This window comes from Homarus americanus, unplaced genomic scaffold (assembly GCF_018991925.1).
Source record: "Homarus americanus isolate GMGI-L3 unplaced genomic scaffold, GMGI_Hamer_2.0 scaffold40248, whole genome shotgun sequence".
In the NCBI taxonomy this organism is placed as follows: Eukaryota; Metazoa; Arthropoda; class Malacostraca; order Decapoda; family Nephropidae; genus Homarus; species Homarus americanus.
Window position 1 is genome coordinate 11,229,855 of NW_024712526.1, and position 26,067 is coordinate 11,255,921.

General features: G+C 43.4%; 1 protein-coding gene and 1 long non-coding RNA gene across 2 annotated transcripts in view; one reads left to right on the forward strand and one right to left on the reverse strand.

Moving 5' to 3' along the window:
- LOC121863017 overlaps nucleotides 1-26,067 on the forward strand; it is a 71,808-nt gene that overhangs the window by 39,249 nt on the left and 6,492 nt on the right. Inside the window, exon 2 of the mRNA XM_042361478.1 lies at nucleotides 6,597-6,722. Within this exon, the coding sequence (XP_042217412.1) occupies nucleotides 6,597-6,722 (126 nt within the window). The remainder of the gene's footprint in view (nucleotides 1-6,596; nucleotides 6,723-26,067) is intronic.
- The window catches only part of LOC121863028, a 44,196-nt gene continuing 20,145 nt past the window's right edge, over nucleotides 2,017-26,067 (reverse strand). The window contains exon 3 of the long non-coding RNA XR_006088302.1: nucleotides 2,017-2,054. This is a non-coding gene — a long non-coding RNA (uncharacterized LOC121863028). The remainder of the gene's footprint in view (nucleotides 2,055-26,067) is intronic.

The following is a 26,067-nucleotide window of genomic DNA, read 5'->3' on the forward strand; positions in this document are numbered from 1 at the left end:
AGAGGCAAGTGGATAAAGAGCCAAGGATTTCTGCACGTCAGCTCAAAGAGAAAAATCCTCAGTTGCTGGGGCATGTGGCCGAACGTACTGTACGTAAAATCCTCCACGATGACCTGAAATATAAGTGTGTGGCGCGAAAGAAGCCTCTTATAACCCAACGCCAGCACAAGAACCGAGTTGCCTTCTGCAGGAAATATCTTGAATGGGACGATGGGAAAGGGAAAAAGATTTTATGGTCAGATGAAACAACGTTGACTGGTACAGGCAACCGGAAAGGCAAGGTGTACCGGCGAGCCAGGTTACGTCATCGGGGGTCCGGACCTTGTGTCACATCCCGCCTCATGGTGAGACCGCAGTCCTGGACACTCGAGGTCAGCGCCACCACTGTACTCGGCCACCCTATCACAAGTGTGTGTGTGAGCGAGAGTGAGTGTGAGTGAGAGAGAGAATGTGTGTGTGAGAGAGAGAGCGAGAGAGTGTGTGTGTGTGAGAGAATGTGTGTGTGTGTGTGTGTGTGTGTGTGTGTGCATCCTGGTGAGGGTTTATCTTGGCTCCTCCCTGCACCACCCAACTTCTCCAGGCTGGTGACCCCTGCTTCATAACTTGTTCCATTGACCGCGGTGCCATGGTCTTGTAGAGTTGTTCCATGGTCTGGTTGTAGAGTTGTTCCATGGTCCTGTTGTAGAGTTGTTCCATGGTCTTGTTGTAGAGTTGTTCCATGGTCTTGTTGTAGAGTTGTTCCATGGTCTTGTTGTAGAGTTGTTCCATGGTCTTGTTGTAGATTTGCTCCATGGTTTTGTTGTAGAGTTGTTCCCTGGTCTTGTTGTAGAGTTGTTCCATGGTCTTGTTGTAGAGTTGTTCCATTGTCAGTTGTTTGGTCTTGTTGTAGTGTTGTTCCATGGTCTTGTTGTAGAGTTGTTCCATGTCTGGTTGTAGAGTTGTTCCATGGTCCTGTTGGGGGAGTTGCTCCATGGTCTGTTGCTGAGATTGTTCCATGGTCTTGTTGTTCCAGAGATTTGTTCCATGCTTGTTGTAGAGTTGTTCCATGGTCCTGTTGTAGAGTTGTTCCATGGTGGTCTTGTTGTGAGAGTTGTTCCATGGTCCCATGGTCTTGTTAGCCAGAGTTGTTCCATGGTCCTGTTGTAGAGTTGTTCCCTGTTGTAGAGTTGTTCCATGGTCCTGTTGTAGAGTTGTTCCATGGTCTTGTTGTAGAGTTGTTCCATGGTCTTGTTGCAGAGCTCCATGGTCCATTGGTCTGTGTCCATGGTCTTGTTGTAGTTGTTCCATGGTCTTGTTGTAGAGTTGTTCCATGGTCCTGTTGTAGAGTTGTTCCATGGTCTTGTTGTAGAGTTGTTCCATGGTCCTGTTGTAGAGTTGTTCCATGGTCTTGTTGTAGATTTACTCCATGGTTTTGTTGTAGAGTTGTTCCATGGTCCAGTTGTAGAGTTGTTCCATGGTCTTTATAAGAGTCCTGTAGTATACCGTGTACTATATCCGCCTCGCCTCTAACGGGACAACAGACACACACACACACAGGGAGGATACACCTTCACAACGGTACTTAGAAAAAAAAAGACCAACCCTACAATTATCAATGGTATTCCCTTCAGCATTCAGTAATATATAAATCGACTAAACGTTATAATTATTTTAATGAGAGTAAAAAAAAAAAAAAAGAAGTCGTTCCTAGATCATAACATTGTCAAGTGTAAATAAAATGGATCACTTGAAGAATCACCACACCTAGTTTATGTCACCTGAGGATGAATTAATTTATTACCTTGATACTCTTTGAGGGTTTGGTTAGGTTAGGTTTAGGTTAGCTCCTCACTACAATGTTTGTATACACCTGTACTCTCTATGTATATTATTTATATACACCTGTACTGTCCTAGTTGTTCTCATATCATTTATACGACAGCAATACATTTTCTGGGGGAGGTATAATAATAATATCATTAACACACAAATATACTCGAGTCCCAAGAGAATAATATAAGGTTGGTGATACACTAACCTTGTGTACTGCAGCATAACGTCATGTGTGGTGGAGGCTGAAACAAGAGACAAACTAATAATAATAACAATGATATTAATAAAATAATAATAATAATAATAATAATAATAACAATAACAATAATGTTACCATGAATTAATGTCTGGAAAGTTTTAAAAGGAGGCTAGATAGATTTATAAATGATAGAGTGGTAGTAACTCTCGACAGGAGCTGCCATGCACAGGCCAACCAGCCTATTGCAACTCCTTATTTTCTTATGTTATTATGGCGCGAACCGTTACCATGGCGACGCTCGTAAAACTTTTGGCGCGGTATGGGGGGGGGGGGTAGACACACAATTTTTTTAAAGTTATACGAATTACTTTGTTTCCAATTTGAAGAGTTCCTTAGGGTTATGACGAGTGGGGACAACTGGCCTGTAGCTGACACCTCCCCTCCCTTCCTTCTGCCCTTGTGTACCGTGACTACAGGTGACCTCACTAGCGAATCAGTTTTAACCATGGATGTGTGTGTGTGTGCGTGTGTGTGTGCGTGTGTGTGTGTGTGTGTGTGTGTGTGTATTGTGGAGTGTAGGAATGTGTTGGCAATGTTCAAGGATCACCCAGATTGGAAGCTTCAGAGTCTAGGCCAGGTGTGTGTGTGTGTGTGTGTGTGTGTGTGTGTTTTAGATGTCTTATTATTATTATTTCACTTTGGGTGGCAGGGTTTATTCCACATGTCATTGTATATAAGGACTGATTCTCTCTGCTATTCAATAATTTTCTTATTCTTTTGGAGAGGTGAATCTCTTTAAGCCTCTGAGTGGATGTTTCTGAGCCTGAGAGAGAGAGAGAGAGAGAGAGAGAGAGAGAGAGAGAGAGAGAGAGAGAGAGAGAGAGAGAGAGAGAGTCCTTCAAATAATAATTGTAATCAATGACACTAACAAAAACAAAATGTTATCCATCACAACAACTACAAGGAACATAATATTTAACTTAACTATCTTAGTCACTTGATTTTTATATAAAAAATAGAAAGGTTATTTTTTAAATTTGTCTAAGCGTTGTCAAGCGTGGAAAGATGATTTGATGACTGATGCCTTTACAGAGCCTTGTTGGCCCTCAGACGTACGACACTACGTGGACCATAACTTGGTAAGCGCCACCCCGGTCAATACTGCTTACTCTCTCAGCCAATGAGAGCACGAGTCACGTGCCTTTCCCGCCAATTAAGCAGCGGTCGCCTCCTCACACGGAAGTGTCAGTCTTACCTTCTGCTCTGCTCGGCATGATATAAACTTGGATTATTACTTCGTGTTTTTTACGCTGAGTATCGATGGCTGTGTCCGTTTTGACGTGCTTAACCATGAGTGATCTTAGTTATGATAGTGTTTGGGGTGACGTGGAGGAAGGTGGCCCCTCTCGTGGGAAGAAGAGAGCCAGGAATGAGGCTGAATGGAAAAAGCACGTGGCGAAGGAGAGGAGGAACAAGGGTGAGGCTTATGAGAGCAGGTTTTCCAAGAAACCTGTTGCTGCACGTGTTCTCGGAGCCCCATGTCGGGATGGGTGCTTCGAAAAGGTCACCATGGCAGGTGTGGACACAATTTTTAAGGCTTTCTGGGAAATAGGCGACTATGGCCTCCAAAACGCGTACATCCAACGTCTTGTTGATGTCGTCCCTATCAAGCGGAAGAGGACGAAGCAGGAAGTCAGCAGGAGGAGCAGCACAGTACTTTACCACGTGCAGTACAACGACATGAAGGTACAGGTGTGCAAGACGGGGTTCTGCGCCATGCACGGGCTGGGTAAAGGCAGGGTGTCCAACACAGTGAAGAAGCTCACCTTCACTGGGACGCCCACGAGTGACAAACGTGGGCGCCATACGCCCATCAACAACATCGTGAGTGTGAAGGCTGGCAGGGTGTGTGTGACATTATTTTACAAATACAATATTTTGTTTGTGGTACCATATCTATATTTCCAATACGTACATCATTTTTTGCCTCTAAATTGCTAAAGTTATGATCTTTTTCACCATTACTAATAATCCTGACAAGATTGTTATTAACTGATTATAACAACATAATCCTGGTTACGTAAGCTTAAGATTGATCGCACCATCACAATTAGTTCAAGAGATATACTGTAGTGTAGTGTAGTGTGTTACGTTTTCCAAAACTTGAACCACGTTTTCTGGGGGGCGGGGGGCGCTTACGAAGTTCTGGTCCGTTTGGCCTCTTCTCAACATATAACATATTACACTTTAAATATAACTCAATGTTATATTTCCCGTTGTTGTGGAATGTTTAAAAAATTATTACGAGATATAATTATAATGATGATGAATTAATTAACACGAAGAACAATAATAAGACCAACATCAAATATTTTATAACCCTGTATGTGACTTAATCTTGCAGGAGCTGGAGGAATTCATCAAGAACACGTCGTCATGTTTACTGTGTGTGTGTGTGTGTGTGTGTGTGTTAAGAATAAAAACACAAGCTCAAACTAATCAACTAAAAGAGTCAACAAACTTTATCATTTACCATACTAGTCCTCGCCTCACACTGTGGGGTCGTGACCTGGCTAACTGAATTATGAGTTAAGCTGCTGTACTGACGGAAGGTTGAGGAATGTGGCGTCAATTGGACTAGTTTCTTGACAATATGTGTGTGTGTGTGTGTGTGGGTGATAGATAAAGCCAATTGTTAGTTGTGTATGATTGGAAAAGGATATAATTATACTGTACTAACAATACATACATAACGGAAATACAAAACAAAATACAATCAAAACAACCAAACGATGAGTGAGGTCTGTGAAGCGACAAACTCTGGCAGGGTTACTGAGAGAGAGAGAGAGAGAGAGAGAGAGAGAGAGAGAGATGTACACAGCGAGCTTTTTAAACACTGTGGTGATGGTGGTGATGGTGGTTGTAGTGACAGTGGTGGTGGGTAGGGTGGTGCTAGTTGTGGTGGGTGGTGATGGTAGTGGTAATGGTGAAGGGTAGGGTGGTGGTAGTTGTGATGGGTAGAGTGGTAGTTGTGGTGGTAGTGGTAATGGTGAAGGGGTGGTGGTAGTTGTGATGGGTAGAGTGGTAGTTGTGGTGGTAGTGGTAATGGTGAAGGGGTGGTGGTAGTGGTGGTGGATCTGGTCTAGTATAGGTCACAGTGATCCACACAAGAGTTGACCTTTGGCTGGGCTATGAGACCCACAGAACAACTCGCCTAACCAACCTAACCTAACCTATCTAGTTTAACCTAACCTAAAGTCCCTATTTACTGGGAGGCGCGACAGGAGATGGAGGGTCCTGGAAAAACAGATAACATGATCACTGGGCAGCCGCCATTTTGTTTCACTCCGCACACACTGAGTCCTGCAGCCCGCAAGGCCCGGCATCAGTTACCGTGTGACCGTTGCTTTGGACGGGTGTAGAGTGATTTTTCTCTACATTATGACGGGTTGTTGTGCCGCAGGGTGCACAAATAGATCTGACCGGGGATTTAAGATGCACAGATTCCCAGCAGATCCCGAGAGAAGGAAATTGTGGGAGAGTAAAGTCGGTCGTCCAGGATGGAAAGCCACACAATCAGTATTATTGTGTCGGGTAAGCTATATGGGCCTTACAGTACAGCACTGTTAAACACTTGACCAGATGCTTCCTCTTCCTTGGGGTGAATAATACTCGGGAGAGAGAAGCAGATGGTGGCCAGTAATAGTGGAAGATACTGGGCAGTCTCACACTACACTCTCCCTTCTACTTCATTACCAGTATTTTTGAATAATTATTTTGACTAAAATATATGAAATATGCAACGTATCAATTGTTTAAAATTACACTGAATTGTAGTTGTGTTTATTGGGTGTACTGTAAACTATGTTAAACCAAGTCATCATTCACTTATTACAGTACTCGTCAATAGTTTTAACGCCGAGAGGGCAGCGACAAACATTTTGGCTAAAAACAACAGGAGGGGTCTGGCTGTGTTGGCCACAATGTTTGTCGTTTTGTCGTAGGTCTGGCAGGGAAGCCTCAGGGTACATCTCCATTCTCCAGTGCTTGTCTAGCTCTGGTGTACGGAGATACATGGTGTTGGAGGTCCTGCCCCACCCAGTAACATGAGCCCTAAAATTAAGGTCACACATGACCAAATCGTTGCCATAACAGCATTACATAAGGCCGGCAAAAGTAATGCAGATATCGCTGAGGAGACATATGTCAGCCTGAGGCAAGTCCAACGTTGGGTGAAAAGGTACAGGGAAAATGGCGGCGCCTTGGTACCAACCAAAAAGAAATCCACAGGCCGACCACGCAAGACGTCTCTAAGAGCTCTGAACATTGTCAAAAAGCAGTTAGAGGATAATCATCGTGTTTCAGCTCGACAAGTGAAGGAAAATAACCCGATGATACTTGGCAATGTCTCTATTAGGACTGTGTCTCGACGCATGAAGTGTGACCTCCAGATTACATTTCCAGTAAGAAAAATATGGTTGTAAAATAATAGTAACAGATAAATATAGCTAATTGTATAATATAATACAATTAGGTTAAGTCATTAGCATAAATAAATATACTCAATAGTTATTTCTCTTTCCAGGAACATTTTGACCAGGACCAACTCGAGCACGGACGAGCGGATGGGAAGAAGAGGTTGAGATGGAACGCTGTACCGACCATCTTCGCCCCCCATAGTGTTGGAGGGACAACCACGTCTTCAAATAAGGTGATGCCAAATAAAAACTGTATTGAAGTACCTCGTTAACCTTGCTGCCTTAGTTTAAGGTTCCTACATATCATTAACCCTATGTCTTTCTACAGTTGGATTTCTCTATATATCACTGTTGTTTATCTGATAGCTAGTTTCTCTATTTACATCTCCTAGGTTGAGTACTTTACATTTCTCCACGTTAAATATCATCTGCCATTTGTTTAGATCGCCCTGTAATTTTGTGGAGTCCTCGTCAGATTTAATTACACGTCCTATTTTAGTGTCTTTAACAAATGTACTTATGTTGCTGTCTACGCCGATATCTATGTCGTTTATGTATATAATAAATAGTAATGGTCCAAGTACTGAGCCTTGGGGTACTCCACTAGTGACGTTACCCCAATGGCATTTAGTGATTGTGTGTGGCTGGTGATGATGCTCTTTCGTCCGGGACCTTCTCGTACAAGTTGTTTAGATCCTGTAGGTGGAATTAAATTATGTGTACTGCTGCTACTACTACTACTACTACTACTACTACTACTATTATTAAAACATTTGTGTATATGAAGTAATAATTACTACTGTACCCCACTCGCGTTTACATCACCGCTGTGTGGGGGGGGGGGACTGTCAACCACCATATTAGGCTTAAAGGTCGTTGCATCACGGACCCACAAACACATGTGAAGGAATTCCTTTTTTTTAAAGCCAAACCCGAATTACAAACACCAGACCATTCTTAACAGAACATGAAACTTGTATCTGCACTACTTGCATCTTTCCCAGGTTAAACATACGTAAAGAAAAACGAATAAAAATACAGAAAACTACACTGATGATATTTAACCGGAAATAATGACGTAATGCAGGGTGGGGGGAGATGGAGGATAGGGGGTGGTTGATCAGGCGACCTTCTGTGGGGTAGAACTGTAAGGTGCAGAGTCTCAACAGTAGATGCTGGGATGATCGACCTTATTTACGTGTATCTGGCCAACGTGGTCTAGCATGCCTGAGCTCTTGTGTGTGGATGTGTGTGTGTGTGTGTGTGTGTGGATGTGTGTGTGTGTGTAATTTACAACCTGCAGTTATTTTTTTTTACCAATTTAAATTCTTTACAAATGCTACAGATACACTAAAATGATTTTCTTTAAAGACTCAACACTTGTATCGCCTCTCTCTCTCTCTCTCTCTCTCTCTCGCTGGGGTTATTAGCACTATGCCTTAAGTAAATAGTCTCCCGTTTGACACCTATGCACTATTAGAACAGTCACGTAGCTTATCTATATCATCAGTCAGCCAAATGGTTAGGTTAGGTTAGGTTAGGTTAACATCTCGTGGTTATAAGGGGAAAAGATTCTGACTTACGAATAATTAAAGAATGAATCACGATGGTCTTGACTGTTCACTCTGTCACCACAACACCAGCAGACCTCCCCCCCCCTCCCAGCCCTCCCCTCACCAACCTTGGCCTCCCTCTACTACCTCCCGCCCTCCCTCAGTCTCTCCCTCCCCGTAACACTGACATTTACACCGCTAAGAATAGTCTCGTTCTCCTGACCTCACATCGCTGTGTCGCGGGAGTTCACTCTACCTCCCGCTGGATTTTTAAAGGATCATACGATGCATAGATCCCGTAACTGATGATGTAAGAGACCTAACCTTACCTAGCCTGTTAAACTTTACCTAGCCTAGTCTAACCTAACCTTACCCAATTTGGCCAACCTGGGTTTCAAACAGGTCGAGCGTGATTGGTCCGTTCAGGTCAGGTGTCCGCGAGGCCCCATCTTGCCTCCATCCCTCACGCGGTGTTGCCTTAGTGACTCACTTACCTCGAAGTCACATCCTCATTGAAAGAAAAGCAGGCGGTTCAGTTTACCATATTAATTAGCAGTGACTGAGGAGTATGGCCTTAATATGGTTTGCTGTGTAGCTGTAGGATGTGCTGTCCAACCTGGGATGGGTAGAACACCACAGATTTCCCAGAGACACGCCGACAGTGGGAAATTAAAGTCAGACGCGAGAACTGGAGAGCTCACGATCATTCATACATATGCTCGGTAAGTTGGTAATTTTTACCTTATGTACTTGTACAAAATTAGTTCTTATTGACAGTGTCACTTGTGGCTCCATGTGATATAAAGAACATTATTTACGAAAAATAACTAAGTATAACTCGGTAAATGACTTTTCCTTTTGCTTAGTCTCCAATGTTTCTATTCTCATCAGGACCATTTTGATGAGAACCAGTACGAATCTGGAAGAGCTGACGGACTGAAACGACTCAAGTCAAATGCTATTCCTACACTGTTTGTGTTCACGACATCAACTCCGAAGTCGGGCAAACTTCCCAGGAAGAGATATGTAAATTGCTTAGAGCCCATAACTACTGCTAAACGAGTATGTAAATGTCACTCATTTTATATATATATATATATATATATATATATATATATATATATATATATATATATATATATATATATATATATACATATATATACATACGAGGTCTATTGACAGGGAAATAGTTTGAAAGGTTTTGACTGAAATTTGAACATGAGAAAAGTTTGTGCCAAAATGGTGCCGAAAAATCTCAGTGATGAACATAAACAAAGAGTTGAAATTTGCTCAGACCTCTTGGAAAGAGAAGCTGGAGATGACCTGCTTCACCGAGTCATTACCGGTGGTGACCTCGGTTTTAGGAGCTGTTATGGCCGGCGCAAACCACTACTGACGAAGAGGCAGAAGGTGAATAGGATTATATTCTGCAAGGAATATGGTGACTGGGACTTAGAAACAGTATATGGCTCTGATCTTTACCTTACCTATATTAACCTCACCCCTCCCTCCCAAACAGTATTAGAGTGGTTACTTTTTAGGTGAAATAAGCTGGGGTGGAGATTCTTCAGGTGATCCTCTCATGAAGATCAGGAACCCCCGTTTTTTACCTGATGATTTAGCACCCTAAAGCTATTCTAACCTGAATATTTAATCTAACTAAACCTACCCATTTGGTAACGTTTGGGTGATTAATCACATCACAAGAAATAAATTGGGATGGGGCTATTCTTTAGTTGTCTTAACAACGTCTTAAATTAACTTCAAAATTGCTCTCAGATTCTTATATTCAACCTTTCTATTTTATTTCTGTCTTATGTTTAATAAACGAATCTCTTTCAGTATAGCTCACATTACGTGCCTTCATAATTCCATTGACCAGTACGATATCTTGTCCATAAACTTTTGGTACCACTCCGCCACCACTCGGAGCTCTGCTCAGCGTGAGTTGAAATATAATTGAGGGAGGATGTACACAGCATCGACCTGACCACCACCACACCTTTAAGGCCGACTGACGACCAAGTATTTCTGTGTCGCTCTTGTTAAATGTATGTGAGAATGTTATAGTAGTTGTTGTGAGACTTGGAAGAAGAGAGGAACAGAAGGAAAGGAAGAGAGAAAGAGACAGAGACAAGTCTCCGCAAAAAGAAAACCCAGATACGTCCCCCTCTCCTTGAGACCGAGAAAAACGTATCAGGGTTTTCTTCGTTCTCAACCATACACCGAGTGTATACGAGCCATTGAGAGAGTGGCATAGAACCGCCAGTGCTCGCTGAGCTCTGGCCGAAAGAGGGGTTTTCCTCTTGGTGCTCCACCTGGATAATAATATTGTGTGTTTGTTGCCTTCCTATCGTGTTTGTGGTGTTTTATTTCGGCCTGACGTTAGCCAAGATGCCTGGGAAGTACTTGAGTGATGTGGAGAAGACCAAAATATTAACTTTGATTGGTCAAAATGTGTCTTTAGTAGAAATAGCAAGAAGTACAGGACATGGTATAGCAACAGTCAAGCGACTCAAATCAGCAGCTGCTGCCTGCCCTGACTCAGACGTTCCACCCAGAAAACCCATTCCAGGTCGCCCTAGGAAGACCACAAAGGCAACTGATGAACTTCTAAAGCGTGAAGTACTCAAAATTCCCCGAAAGTCGGCAGCTGAGATTAAGAAAGCCCATCCAAGTGTACTGGGGAACGTTTCTGAGCGGACCATCCAGAATCGCTTGCAGGAGCTGTGCCTCCTCTCCCGGCCTCCTGCCAAGAAGCCGCTGCTGATCCCCAGGATGATGAAACAAAGGCTGGAATTGGCCAAGAAATACGAGAACAGAACTGCTGAGGACTGGTCAAAGGTAAGGTTAGACCAGGGGGGGGGGCTGAAAGGAGGAGATAAGGGATAAACGAGAAGACATATGAGGGTAAGAAACAGAGATAGAGATAACTAAACATAATTAGGGAGAGGTCAAGGGGTATAGAAGAAGGTAAATAAGGAGGGGGGGGGAAGGTGGGTGGGAGGGGAAGGATGCACTTATAAATAAACATGACTAGTGTGTGTAGCGGGGGTGGAGATGGGGGGTAGGGGGGGAGTCTGGGGTGTTAAAGTTTAATTATTGTAGTTAAGTCTTATTGCAGTAGGGAGTTGATATATGAGAGAGAGAATGATAATTTATCCAATGTGACAAAAACGTACACACAAATGCAATTCTGTACACACACACACGCACGCTCTCTCTCTCTCCACCCCATCTTTCTCCCCCCAGACTACCCTCCCCCAAATCCTCCTGCTCCTCCTCTCACTTCTTCCCCTCTTCCCACACCTTGTTCAACCCCCCTCCCCCTCCTCTCCCCTCTCTCTTCTTGGCAAAGCGCCCTGTCCCTCCCCTCTCTCTCTCTCTCTCACCGTGTTTATCACTGCCCCACCCTTAAGTCTCCCTACCCCTCCTCCTCCTCCTCCTCTCCCTCTCCCGTCTCTCTAATTCTCATCCTCCCCATTCTCCTCACTACCTCCTCATCCTCCTCCTCCTCCTCCCCCACCCCCACTACCTCCTCCTCCTCCTGACAAGAGATGAAGGCGTTACATACCTGACTGAGCAGAGTATTCGCGGCCCTCGACCTCAATGAGAGAGAGAGAGAGAGAGAGAGAGAGAGAGAGAGTACGAAAGGAGAGAGAGAGAGAGAGTAGGAAAGGAGAGAGAGAGGAGGAAGATGGAGTAGGAAAGGAGAGGGAGGGAAGGAGGAAGGGGTGAAGGAGAGATGATGGAAGGAAGGAGACGACAAAGGAGAAGAGAGGAGGAAGTAAGAGAAGGAGGAGGTGTCATAAACTACTGTCATGTGTCTTAAACCGGTTACGTGTCATAAACCACTGTGTCGTGTCATAGGGCACATGACTAGACAGCGGGCAGTGACTTGCATTCCCACCCACCCACCCCACTGAGATACCCCCTGCAAGTGAGGCTGACTCAAGTCCAAGGAGAGAAGGAGGGAGGGGGTGGGGGGGGTTGTGTTATCTTCTGTTGCGAGGAGAGAGAGAGAGGACTAAATGGAAATGTTGTCGTCTCATAGGGTTCCTCTTTCTTTCACTATTGACTTCCCTGCCTCTCTCTCTCTCTCTCTCTCTCTCTCTCTCTCTCTTCTCTCTCTCACCAGTAAAACATTTAAACGCGAAAAAACAAGCGTTACAACAACAAACACAAGAATAATATAATAACAATAACCAGCTCAAACAAAAACAACAGTCACAATAAACAAAAAAAATCACAAACAACAACAATCACAGTAAACAATAACAACCACAGCAAACAACAACAACCACATCAAACAACAACAACAACAACCACCACATCAATCAACAACAACAACCACCACCACTGCTGGGCCCGAGGTACAAGACGTATGACTGACCCTCCCAAGTCTTAACTAAGGTGACCTTTTTACTAACCATTTGACCTTTATCCAACACGGCTGCCTGACTACCTTGATACACAGACTGACAGACAGAGTGACTGATATATAGACAGCTAAACAGACAGACACAGACAGATAAATTAAACGTCTGAGGTTGTGTTAGTACCAGATGTTGTTGTGGGGGTTGTGTGAGGTTGAGCTGGGGTGAGGTATGAGGTTAGTAACCGGTCAGTCAGTCCTCGGGGTGTGTGTGTCTGTCTGTCTGTCTGTAGTGTCTGTGTACAGCGCGGCCACAACAAAACCCCAGAGGCAGTGTCGGTGGCTACCTGGGGGGGAGGGGTCCGGCTGGGAGGTTAGGGGGTTGGGGAGGTGATGGCCAGCAGAATCTGGCAAAAGATAGAACGATCAGAGCAAGAACTCCTTCAAAGACTCCCACCAGATAACGACAACAGCCATACATGGTTCCCAAAAAGCTACGAAATCTCAAAAGGTCCATTACCACCCCCGATCTACACGGCCAGGCAATAGACAACCTCCCTAGACCAGCATCCGCCAGTAGGGTCGGCGGAATATGAAATAAAGCCCTTAAAACACCCATATATGGGACAGGGTAGGCTGTCTAGTGCCTGTACCGGCAGACAATAACTAACCCATGACACAACCCAAACACATTATTAGCTTAGCTAGGCGGTCAGCCCGCCCTCTCTTACCTCCTCCTGAATTTCTTCAATTTCCGAACTATAACTTCCTTCACCCTCCTTTCCCTACAAAAAAAAAGAAAAAAAGGTAAGGATTGGAGGAGGTTGGAGTACATATTAAAACGATTTTTCCACCATATTGTAATTCCTTGGTAATGTATGTAACTATGTATGTATGTATGTATGTATGTATGTATGTATGTATGTATGTAACTATGTATGTAGATGTATGTGAGAATTATTATACATTTGGATCCACTTGTAGATGTTGCGGCCTTTTTACAAAATGACACTAAGTGTCTGGCCAATTCATAAAAACAAAACAGCATTATGGCCTTTATGTGAAAATATTTGTAATCCTGCTGGCCATTTTGCAAAAAGACCAAATACATTATTGTAGATTATTACGGAAGGAACATAGTGGTGGGGAAGCAGAATAAAGTAGCAAATTCCTCGAGTTTGGTGCCAAGAGAGGAGTACGAACATAATCGTTTGACTGAACTTCAACAACCTAACGTGAAGAAGACTCGGGAGGACTACCGTATGTTACGGAAACATGACATCCTGGAAGACAGAGTTAAATGTACGACGGTGTAACAGCTTCAAGAAGGGAACTCATCTGAGGTTCGTATGTGGTGAATATGTGTTCACGTGATCCATGTTGCTCATCGTGCAGAGAGGCAGAACTGTCATGGCAACTGGAGAGATTTATACCAACATTAACCAAGAACAAATAACCTGTGAGAAGTGTCAGCTGAGACAGAGCAGTGTACGGAAGTCTGTGACCAGTTGTCTCCAATAGTATGAATTCCCGGGTCCAGTATTGGTAACAATGGGTCATCACCAAGCTCACTACCACCACTAGCTGCACCAGTCTCTACCTGGGGGCCGCTACCACTATGTTTCTGTCTAGTCTTCTACAATAATGTATTTGAGCCTTTTTTGCAAAATGGCCAGCAGGATTACAAGTATTTTCACAAGAAGCTGAGGATGTTGGGCTTATTGTATATTGACCAATTAGTATGTCGGGCTTTTTTGTTGTATTTTGTTTCAGTTTTTTTATATATGTACTTTTATATATAGGCCTCTTGAGTAGACAATAGTATACCCGGTACATCTTTATGAGGAGTTGGGTGCTGTGTCCCACTGAATCCTTAAAACTTATAGGAACTCCCACCTCGTGCCTCATCCCACTGAAACTTTGACATCATTAGCGCGGTGAAGTAATTACTAAGAGAGAGTAATTAGTCCCCTCAACTTAGGATTTCTGGCTGGTCTAATTAACAGCAGCGGTGAAGTATTGTTGGGGGTCATAGTGGTGTTGAGGATCGTGGGGTGGGGGGGTCGTAGTGATGTTGGGGGTCGTGGGGAGGAGTCGTAGTGGTGTTGGGGGTCGTGGGGAGGAGTCGTAGTGGTGTTGAGGGTCGTGGGATTGAGTCGTAACATCCCACAGTGGTGCCACATCTCACAAAACGTGCCAGCCACTGTACCAGGTAATAATGCAAGCGACTGTACACCAGTAGCTAAAACCACTATCTGTGCATACTTTGTAGGAAAACAATATGAGACCATAGACGATAAATATTGGTATATGAAGGCTGTCACTAGACACGTCAAATTTCGGAGCTTATCGACCCCCACCTGTACAGATAGTTGTTTTAGCTACTGTACATAAAATTAATCCCATTTATCGAATTATGTTAAAAGAACAAAAAAAAAAATTACAAAGACTCATTCGTTCTTATTTGTTTTACGAATTAATTATCAGAAAATAGATCAGTATTGACACCACATAGTCTATCTCTGTTCCTACCTGCATTCCTTCCTTCACCTCTGACGTATTTAGCAAGTTAGTCCAGGAATTAATTAGTTGGCTTTACCTTTGCCTAATTGCCTAACTTACTTATTTACTTAATTAATCAACACAATTCCCTGTTACGTAGTTGGGTTTTGAAGGTTGTGTAGAGGTGAATTTACGTTAATTCAGTGTTATGTACAAGAGTTTATATACTTAAGGTTATGAACAGGTGAACTGGTAGTAATTCAGAGTTACATACAAGGGAGAATTTAAAGGTATAATAAAGGATACGTAATGTTAAGTCAGGATTACAGAAAAGAGAATTTACATCAATTTAGGGTTGTGTACAGGATAATCTATATCATTTCCTGGTTATACACAGGAGAAGAGATTTAAATTCATGGTTGTTATTATTATTATTATTATTATTATTATTATTATTAGTAGTAGTAGTAGTAGTAGTAGTAGTAGTAGCAGTGGTAATAGTATTTTATTATTATTATATTATTACTATTATATTTATTATTATCATCATCATTATCATTATCATCATCATACTCAGCGAACTTTAATGGGATGAAACAGTCCTAGGAGCTAGTTGCCCCTAACACTGGGAGGGAGCGTGATACTGTAGAGGTCTGTCCGGAAAGTATCCAGCCATTGTGAATAGTGTGAGAACTGGTCACACGGCCTTGATGTAACTTGGCAGCCACTCAGAGAGGACCTTACTGCGCATGCCTGAACAGCCACACTCCCGTGGGACAACTCAGTTGCCGGGCATACGCCGTTGAGTGAGCTTGGGTACTGTGTGACCGTCGCATTCACAATGACCGAGCGAGTAGATCAGCGAATCTGCATCAAGTCTTGTTACAAACTTGAATATTCGTCTGCGGAAACTATTCGAATGATTAAGAAGGCTTTCGGGGATGATTCAATGAGTGAAGCCCAGATAAAATTGTGGTACAAACGCTTCAAAGATGGCCGGGAATCAGTTGAAAGTGATCCACGTTCTGGAAGGCCTTCAACAAGCAGAACACCCGAAAATGTTGAACGTGTGCGGGCTGTAATCAATGAAAATCGGCGATTGACAGTGCGAGAATTAGAAGAAGATCTAGGGATTCCACGGACTTGTGTTTCAGAGATTTTGACGCAGGATCTTGGCATAAAACGAGTGGCGGCAAAATTCGTTCCACGACTCCTGTCACGAGAGCAAAAGGAATTTCGTGCAGAAGTTGCAGAGAACCTGCTTCAAACCGCTAACAATGACCCACATTTCCTCAAACAGGTTGTAACTGCCACAGTAAGATAAACTAGGAGAGAAACAGAAAGATAGAGATAACCACAAAAAGATAAACTAGGGAGAATTTAAAGGTATAATAAAGGATACGTAATATTAAGTCAGGATTACAGAAAAGAGAATTTACATCAATTTTGGGTTGTGTACAGGATAATCTATATTATTTCCTGGTTATATACAGAAGCGATTTAAATTCATGGTTATTATTATTATTATTATTATTATTATTAGTAGTAGTAGTAGTAGTAGTAGCAGTGGTAATAGTATTTTATTATTATTATATTATTACTATTATAATTATTATTATCATCATCATCATCATTATTATCATCATCATACTCAGCGAACTTTAATGGGGTGAAACAGTCCGTGGGAGCGAGTTGCCCCTAACACTGGGAGGGGGCGTGATGCTGTACACCTTCAAGACGACACCGCCCTTACTGGGACCTTGAAATTCAAGGCCAATTATCTCCGTACACACACACACACACACACACACACACACACACACACGCGCGCGCGCGCGCGCGGAAAAGAGAAAATGGATGTGTATGTGTCTGAATGAGAGTCGATATGTTTTTATGAGTATATATATATATATATATATATATATATATATATATATATATATATATATATATATATATATATATATATATATATATATATATATATATATATACTGAATGTCTGTGTTTATATAATTCAACTGTCTGTACCCTGAAAGAAACAAGAACAAAGGAAAAAAATAACGACAATAAAACACGTAAAAACCGCGACTGCGAACTGGAATTATAAGTGTTAATGCATGTCGAGTGTTAATTTTTACTCCTCGGTCACGTAAAAAACACAATAACAACTAGAGAATTTCTCTATTGTGGTTAAGTATTTATGACACTACGAATAAAAAAGTAAAAAAAAACATTATTAATATATATAGAAAGAGAAAAGATAAGAGTTGAACTAGTTATATATTATTGTGTGTGTGTAAAGACAACATATCTCGTAGTTAAAGATACAAGAGTGTTCCTAACTGGGTGTTGACGGAGAGAGAAACACCTAACTGGGTGTTGACGGAGAGAGAAACACCTAACTGGGTGTTGACGGGGAGAGAAACACCTAACTGGGTGTTGAAGGAGAGAGAAACACCTAACTGGGTGTTGAAGGAGAGAGAAACACCTAACTGGGTGTTGACGGAGAGAGAAACACCTGATTGGGTGTTGACGGAGAGAGAAACACCTAACTGGGTGTTGAAGGGGAGAGAAACACCTAACTGGGTGCGTTGACGGGAAAAACATTCAAATTACAAAGTATTGAAGGAGAGAGAAACACCTTTGTTGGGTGTTGATGGAGAGAGAACACCTGATTGGGTGTTGACGAGTAGAGAAACACCTAACTGGGTGTTGACGGGGGAGAGAAACACCTAACTGTGTTGACGGGGGAGAGAACACCCAACTGGGTGTTGGAAGGAGAGAGAAACACTCTAACTGGGTGTTGAAGGAGAGAGAAACACCTTGTTGGGTGTTGACGGAGAGAGAAACACCTGATTGGGTAAGTTGATGGAGGAGAAACACCCAACTGGGTGTTGATGGAGAGAGAAACACCTAACTGGGTGTTGAAGGAGAGAGAAACACCTAACTGGGTGTTGACGGGGAGAGAAACACCTAACTGGGTGTTGAAGGAGAGAGAAACACCTTGTTGGGTGTTGACGGAGAGAGAAACACCTGATTGGGTGTTGACGGAGAGAGAAACACCTAACTGGGTGTTGAAGGAGAGAGAAACACCTAACTGGGTGTTGAAGGGGAGAGAAACACCTAACTGGGTGTTGACGGAGAGAGAAACACCTAACTGGGTGTTGAAGGAGAGAGAAACACCTAACTGGGTGTTGACGGAGAGAGAAACACCGTTGACGGAGAGAAACACCTAACTGGGTGCTGGAGAGAGAAACACCTAACTGGGTAAGTTGAAGGAGAGAGAAACACCTAACTGGGTGTTGAATGTGAGAGAAACACCTAACTGGTGTTGACGGGGAGAGAACACCTAACTGGGTGTTGAAGGAGAGAGAAACACCTAACTGGGTGTTGAAGGGGAGAGAAACACCTAACTGGGTGTTGAAGGAGAGAGAAACACCTAACTGGGTGTTGAAGGAGAGAGAAACACCTAACTGGGTGTTGACGGGGAGAGAAACACCTAACTGGGTGTTGACGGGGAGAGAAACACCTAACTGGGTGTTGACGGAGAGAGAAACACCTAACTGGGTGTTGACGGAGAGAAACACCTAACTGGGTGTTGACGGAGAGAGAAACACCTAACTGGGTGTTGACGGAGAGAGAAACACCTAACTGGGTGTTGACGGAGAGAGAAACACCTAACTGGGTGTTGACGGAGAGAGAGAGAGACAATGAAATCACCTTCCAGAAATGGTGACAAAATCTCAACCGAGACTCTACGTCAACTAGATACGTTCACTTAACACAAGACAAAACTAACACACCTACACACGCACTACTTACACACACACACACACACACACACACACACACCTCGGGGCTCTACGCAGGTCATCCATGGTTCAAGGTTCTCCACCTGCCCCATGCGCCCAGCGTCACCTTAACTGGGCAGAGGTGCGCATAGTTTCTTACAGCAGCCGTCAATGCAGTGTTTATGTTTAAGGTGCGCGGCGGACAGAGTGAGTGTGTGTGTGTGTGTGTGTGTTCATATAAGTCAGCGTTGTGTGTATATGAGAGTATAAATAATATATATATGGCCATGTCAACAAATGGACGTGTGTACATGCATGTACGAACGTACTGTTGTTTGTTGGGTCTACAGCGAGAATTCATCTTCGTATGTTTGTATATAAGAGCATGTGTGTGCCTGTTACCTGTGCTCCGTGTGTACAAGTGAGGATTATGTCGCGTATACACCTGCATGTGTAGGTCTCTCAAGGGAAGGGAACGGGGGGGGGGTGAGGGTGATGTTGCACAATGATGGACTTATTGTCTATGCACGCGCGCGCACACTCACACACGGACCAGACACACCCTGTCCACCGTACACTCACCACCACCAACACTGGATGATAAGCCAAGAAAGGCTCCTAACTACACCAGGAGAGAAATGAGGACTCCCTACTCCACTCAGGTGAGGAATTATGAATTCCTAACTACATCACATGAGGAACAAGAACCATCTCCAACACCCTGTGCGAGCTAGAGGACCTACCCGACCAAGTGGTACATCTGCAGCTGTAGTGAGGTACTGGATTAACACCCAGGTAGGACGCAACGGCCATCCAGACATGGGCGCCAACATCAGGACACAAGAATGTTTACAAGTCCAGCTCAAACATTACCAGATCTATAGTTAATCTATATGTTGACTCTTTGTTTATTATAGTTTTGTATTGAAAGTTTTTGCCAGTCAAGTGACCCACTCCCCGCTGCCGCCATATACGAAATCACCTGGAGAAGCACAGATTCATCAATGATTCCCAGCATGGCTTCACAAGCGGACGTTCTTGTCTAACTAATCTATTAACATTCTTTTCATCAGTTTTCGAATCGGTGGACGAGGGGCACAATTATGATGTGGAATATCTCGACTTTAGCAAAGCCTTCGACAGAGTCCCCCACGAAAGACTAATTAGAAAGGTAGAAGCACATGGTATCAAAGATAACATCCTTAAATGGATTAGGGCGTGGTCACAGGACAGGAAACAGAGAGTGAGCATTAACGGCACTAAGTCCCATTGGAGCAACGTCACAAGTGGAGTTCCCCAAGGCTCAGTACTTGGACCATTATTATTTATTATATACATAAACGACATAGATATCGGCATAGACAGCAACATAAGTAAATTTGCTGATGACACTAAAATAGGACGTGTTATTAAATCTGACGAGGACTCCGCAAAACTACAGGAAGATCTAAACAAATTTTTCGAATGGTCTGAAAAATGGCAGATGAAATTCAACGTGGACGAATGTAAAGTACTCAGTATAGGAGATGTAAACAGGGAAACCAGTTACCAGATGAACAAAGATGCCATAGAGAAATCAGACTGCGAGAGAGATTTAGGAGTAATGATAAGTAGGAACCTTAAGCAAAGTAAACAATGTGTTTTTGCTCGTAACAAGGCTAATAAAGTACTTGGGTTCATACAAAGGAGTGTTAGTTACAAGACTAGCGAGGTCATCCTAAAACTGTATCTTGCGCTTGTGAGACCACACCTGGATTATGCAGTTCAGTTCTGGTCACCGTATTACAGGATGGATATAGAATCATTGGAAAGAATTCAGAGGAGAATGACAAGACTAATCCCTGGCATTAGGAACCTTGAGTATAGAGACAGGTTAAAGCATCTTAATTTGCACTCCCTCGAGAGACGTAGAGCGAGGGGCGACCTGATAGAGGTGTATAAGTGGAAGTCAGGGCTAAACAAAGGGGACATTACAAAGGTACTCAAACTATCCAACCAGGAGCGAACTCGTAACAATGGTTTTAAATTAGACAAATTTAGATTTAGGCGTCAAATAGGTAAACACTGGTTTGGAAACAGAGTAGTGGATGAATGGAACAAGTTACCAAATATCATCATTAACTCGAATACGCTGAATTGCTTCAAACATTGGTTGGATGCTTATATGAACAGGGGTTGGGTGTAAACGGGACTGCCCAGTATGGGCCAATAGGCCCGCTGCAGTTTCCTCCATTCTTATGTTCTTATGTTCTTATATGTAACCTATCACCTCTGTTCATTGTATATTTTCAGCCTTCGGATGCCATGTTATCTTAATAAACAGTTAATTATTATTATTATTACTAAGCCGACGATTAGGAAAAACGTTACTGGTATTACCTTTTGTATACACTTGTACAGAATATATATAAATTGTTAAATTTTGATGTGTGTGAGAGAGAATATTAGTCATGTAATTTGTATGTAAATTGAAAATGGTTAGTACTAATTAGACCTCACTCACCTGTAGCCGAATCATGCACTCCACCCACCTACACCTGCACACACATATCCACCTATACATACATGCACCCACCAACACACCCACCAACACACACACCCACCCACCTACACCCACCCATCTACACCTACACACACACACACACCCACCCCCTACACCTACACCCATCCACCCACCAACACACCCATCCACCCACCAACACACCCGCCCACCTTCAGTCACCGCAAAAGTCTTGATATACTTGGCTGCCAGTAAAACATTAAAACACCATCAAAACATTTTGCGGAGACTCAACTATCACGTCTGTTATTGACATAATCGGCTACTGGCAACTCTCCTGAGCTTGAGCATCGGTCTGGTGTTTATGGTGTACAGTTGGTACAGCTTTTATGAGGGGAGTATTTACTGGACATATTATGTGCTGCCCCTTGGATCTTACAGTGTACTGTTACTCATCATGCCTGTGACTAATTTGTCCGCAGAGGAGAAGATTAGAATCCTCACTTTAATGGAAGAAAAGGTTCCATTGGTTGAAATAGTACGGCGTACAGGCCGTGGTATTGCAACGCTCCACCGCCTCAAAGCTGCTGCTCGCCACCTGCCACCTGGCCAGCTTCCCGCCAGTAAACCACGCACTGGACGCCCTCGCAAGACCACCCCAGACACAGACACCCTTTTGAGGCGTGATGTACTGAGAAGCTCACGCAAATCTGCAGCTGAACTGAAGAAAGCTCACCCTGATCTCCTCGGAAACGTCTCAGAACGTACCATTCAGCATCGACTCCAGAATCTGAACCTGCCATCTGGGCGGAAGAAACGCCTCTCCTTTAGCCATAAATATAAACATAGGACTGTTGAGCAGAGGTCTAAGGTAATGTGGAGTAACGAAAATACTGTACACCCACCTACACCGTCACCCACCTACACCGTCACCCACCTACACCGTCACCCACCTGCACCGTCACCCACCTGCACCGTCACCCACCTACACTTACTTCCATATAGTGGCTAAGAACGTTTTCTAAATGCAACGTTGCCTCACAATATGTTTTCCACAATGTAAATGTTTCTCACAACAGAACGTTTCCCAGAAGGCATCGTTCATGTCACGCGGGTTGGCTCCTTGGCCTTGGACGAACAACCGTGCACCGAATGGCAGCAAACAGCATCAGCCTGAGTTGCCTCCGAGTTAATATTTCAACCTAATTAATGTATTCAGCTTACTGTTGCTCAAATACGCTCTTGTGTGTGTGTGTACTGACGCACATACACACATGGAAGATGCACTCCAGCGTAACAAACACACAAAACAAGAGTCGTGTGAGAGTGCATGAAGGAGGAGAGGAGACGGCGTCACCAGCTCATGGCGACCATGTTGTTATTGGCAAACCGTCCGGGTGGTGGCGGCTGAGAGGACAGTCAGGCTCACAGTGCCTCCTGGGTGGTGCCAGTGTCAAAACCGTTAGAATTCTTTCAGGCTCTTTCAGTCTTGAGGCCCACTGTCTAACAATGCCTGTATCTTGTGCCGCACGAGGGTGTACGGCCAGGTTTAATAAGCTCAATCCTTCCATCAGATTTCACTGGCAAGTAACTTGTGGAGCTAATTTGTTGACTAGGGGACGTATCCTTTATTTATATGACTTTTGAGTTAAATAATGGTAATACGGGTAACATAATAATTAAGCTCATATCAAACGTACCATAAATACAGTAAAAATCCAGGATTGTATAACTTGACCCGTTTATAGTGAACAAAATTATTGCAAAGTTTATGTAGGTGGGAGGGAGCTAAGACAGTGGTTTGTTGTGGAGTTGGAATAAGTTTCATAACAACAATAACATTCACTGTGTCAATAAAGACCTAATAACTATACCACTTAAGGAATCATTAGTTCCTTCATGTCTTGTAAACTTTTTACAGTTTTCCAAAGGCAAAGGAGCTTCGTGAAGAATGGGTTCGGGCGATGAGACGCAACAACTTTATACCAAATAAATACTCACGCTTATGCTCACAACACTTCCGTGAACAGGATATTGATAGAACCTCTCTGGCACAAATTCGTCTAAGAGAAGGAGTAGTGCCTTGTATATTTGACCTGAAGGAAAAGACCTCAAAGACAAGGAAATGTGCCAGGGAGAGAGACCACACCCCACCCACTGTTTCTGGTGAACCTCCGTCATCAGTAGTACCTCTTACAACTGATACTGTTAGACAAAAGGTTAACTTCCGTTGGCCAAATCCCAGAACACTTGAAAAGCCTCATCATTCAAGAGATGCCCAGGTAAGAGTTGATAATAATTGTTTATATCACGATTCATTTTATTAATAGATACAACCAGAGTTCATTGTTACCAGTCAAAGACCATTTATATGTGTGTGTCAGGACTATCATAGTATGTACTGCTTGGTTCTGTTAAGATGGTGGTGTGTGGTGACGTCAGCGACCAGACTGGCGGCCATCTTGTTGTAGGCTGCTGCTCTCCTCACTATCAACATGGTCAGTACTAACTCAACAGTGAGTGTTAGAGGTTGTGGCTGCTGTATTTACCCAGCAGTGATCGGGTATTCTGCAATGCCTACCAGTTGTATTGCATTTGGGTGCAATGAAAGGGCTAACAAGAAGTCCAATCCGTCTATTACATTTCACCAGTAAGTTAAATTTTAAGTTTGCTTCCCAGAACAATTGTGCTTGATAGTAAACAGGAAGATCTTTCTTATATACACACCTGGGATGAAAAAGGATTAATATTACATCTCGATATTAATCTTTTTCCCAGGCTGCCGAAGGACCCGAGCAGAAGGCAAAAATGGCTTTTGGCTCTACGAAGACACAATTACACACCAGGCAAACAAGCACGTCTCTGTTCTAAGCATTTTGCCCCTGAAGATTTTGACAGGACTTCTTTGTCTTGTGTCAGAATACGAGAAAATGCTGCACCTAGTATATTTGAGGCCTTCCCAGCTCACCTACAGATAAAGACTAATACACAGAATAAGAAGCTCCCCAGAACTCGGACTGTTTGTGAACCTTCTCCACCTGAAGCTGCAGCATCCACTCTTACTGTAGCAGAAAATCACCTTGAAGCTAATTTAACAAACTCGCCATCGAAAGTAATGAAGAGGAAATTAGAGGAAAAACTTGTGAAGTCTCGGAAAACACGACGACTGAAAAAGACAACTGTCGACTTGTGTTCTGTGACTCGTGTATTAAAAGTAAAAAACCTAGTGAGTGAAGGCAGTCTGACTATTGTAGAGTCCTGGGTGGGATGGTTGGCTTCAGTGTATCCCTGCCCATGCTAGGCCACAAGCCTCCAGTCATAAAACCTCCTTAGGGGTGTACACATCAAAACCCTCTCATGCACACACACACACATCAAAACCCTCTTATGCACACACACACACATCAAAACCCTCTCATGCACACACACACACACACACACAGGTACCAACCAAGGATTTACTCGCCAGGTTAAATAAGCAAATATATTTCAGACGAGACTAAGTTGTACTTGTCATAGTATTGGTTATAATATTGGCTGTGAGAATGTAAATAAGAGCTATGAGAGAGAGAGAGAGAGAACTTAAAGCAAATCCCCACGTCAGCTCCACTGTATGACCAATCCTCGCTCTAGCTTTCTCAATATTCTCTCACTATCTTCAATATTTTCACACTTTCTCACACCCACGCCTATACAAACAAAAAAATTATATATTAAAAAAAAATGGCCGCATCTCTGGCCGCCTTTTATGGTATCCAAGTTGGAACACTGCCAGAGGGGAGGAGGGGGTGATGGGTGGAGTTAAGGGAGGGGTAATGGGTGAAGTTAAGGGGTGGGGGTTATGGGTGGTGCCGAGGGTAGGGGTGTGATGGGTGGAGTTGAGTGGGAGAGGTGAGGGGTGTAGCTAAGTGGGGAGGGAGAGGGGTGGCTAAGTGGGGAGGGAGAGGGTGGAGCTAGAGTGGGGAGAGGTGAGGGGTGGAGCTAAGTGGGAGAGGTGAGGGGTGGAGCTAAGTGAGAGAGGTGAGGGGGTGTAGCTAAGGGGAGGGGTGAGGGGGGTGGAGCTAAGTGGGGAGGGGGGAGGTGGGTTCTTGTGGTTCGAGTGGAAGCCCCTGAGGATTCGCATTGACTTGGTGGTGGGAGGAGGGGGGGTGGGGAGGGGGTGTTGTGATAGTAGTTTAAGTGGTGGTGGTGGTGGTGGTAGTTGTAGTAAGAGGGAGGGGGGTGTGCTGGAAAAGGGAGGTTCCTGACCTTTTCCAGGCTCTACCACCATCTCCCTCCTCCCCCTCTGTACCCTCCTCGTTTCTTTCTTTCTCTGTCTCTCTTTCTTTCGTTCTATCTATTCTACATTTAACTTGTTCTTTTAATTTAATCTTTTTCTCTCTTTCTTTCTTTGTTTACTGCAGGTCCATAACACACAAAAACAAACACACACAATATACTAACATACAAACAAACAAACAAACAAACAAACAAACAATGCCTTAATGTGTTTAGTCGAAAAGAATAAATTTCTATGGAACTTCACATAATTATTGATTTTATATATATCTAAAAAAAAACATTCCCTTGTCTTTTACTCTTTTATTTATTGTATTTCTCCTCTTCTTATTTTCTTCCCTTCTTCCTCCTTGTTTCTTCTACTTCTCTTATTCTATTCTTCTCTACTACTTCCTCTCTCAGTCGTTTTATCTTCCTTTTTTTATTTACTCTTCCTCCTCTCTTTCACATCTTCTTCTCTTCTCCTCCTCCTTCTCTATGCTTCCTTCTTTTCCCCTTCCACCTTTGGTTTTCTCTTATATTCCTGTTCTTCCTCTTCGCCTCTCTCCCACTTCCTCTCCTCTTCCTCGACTC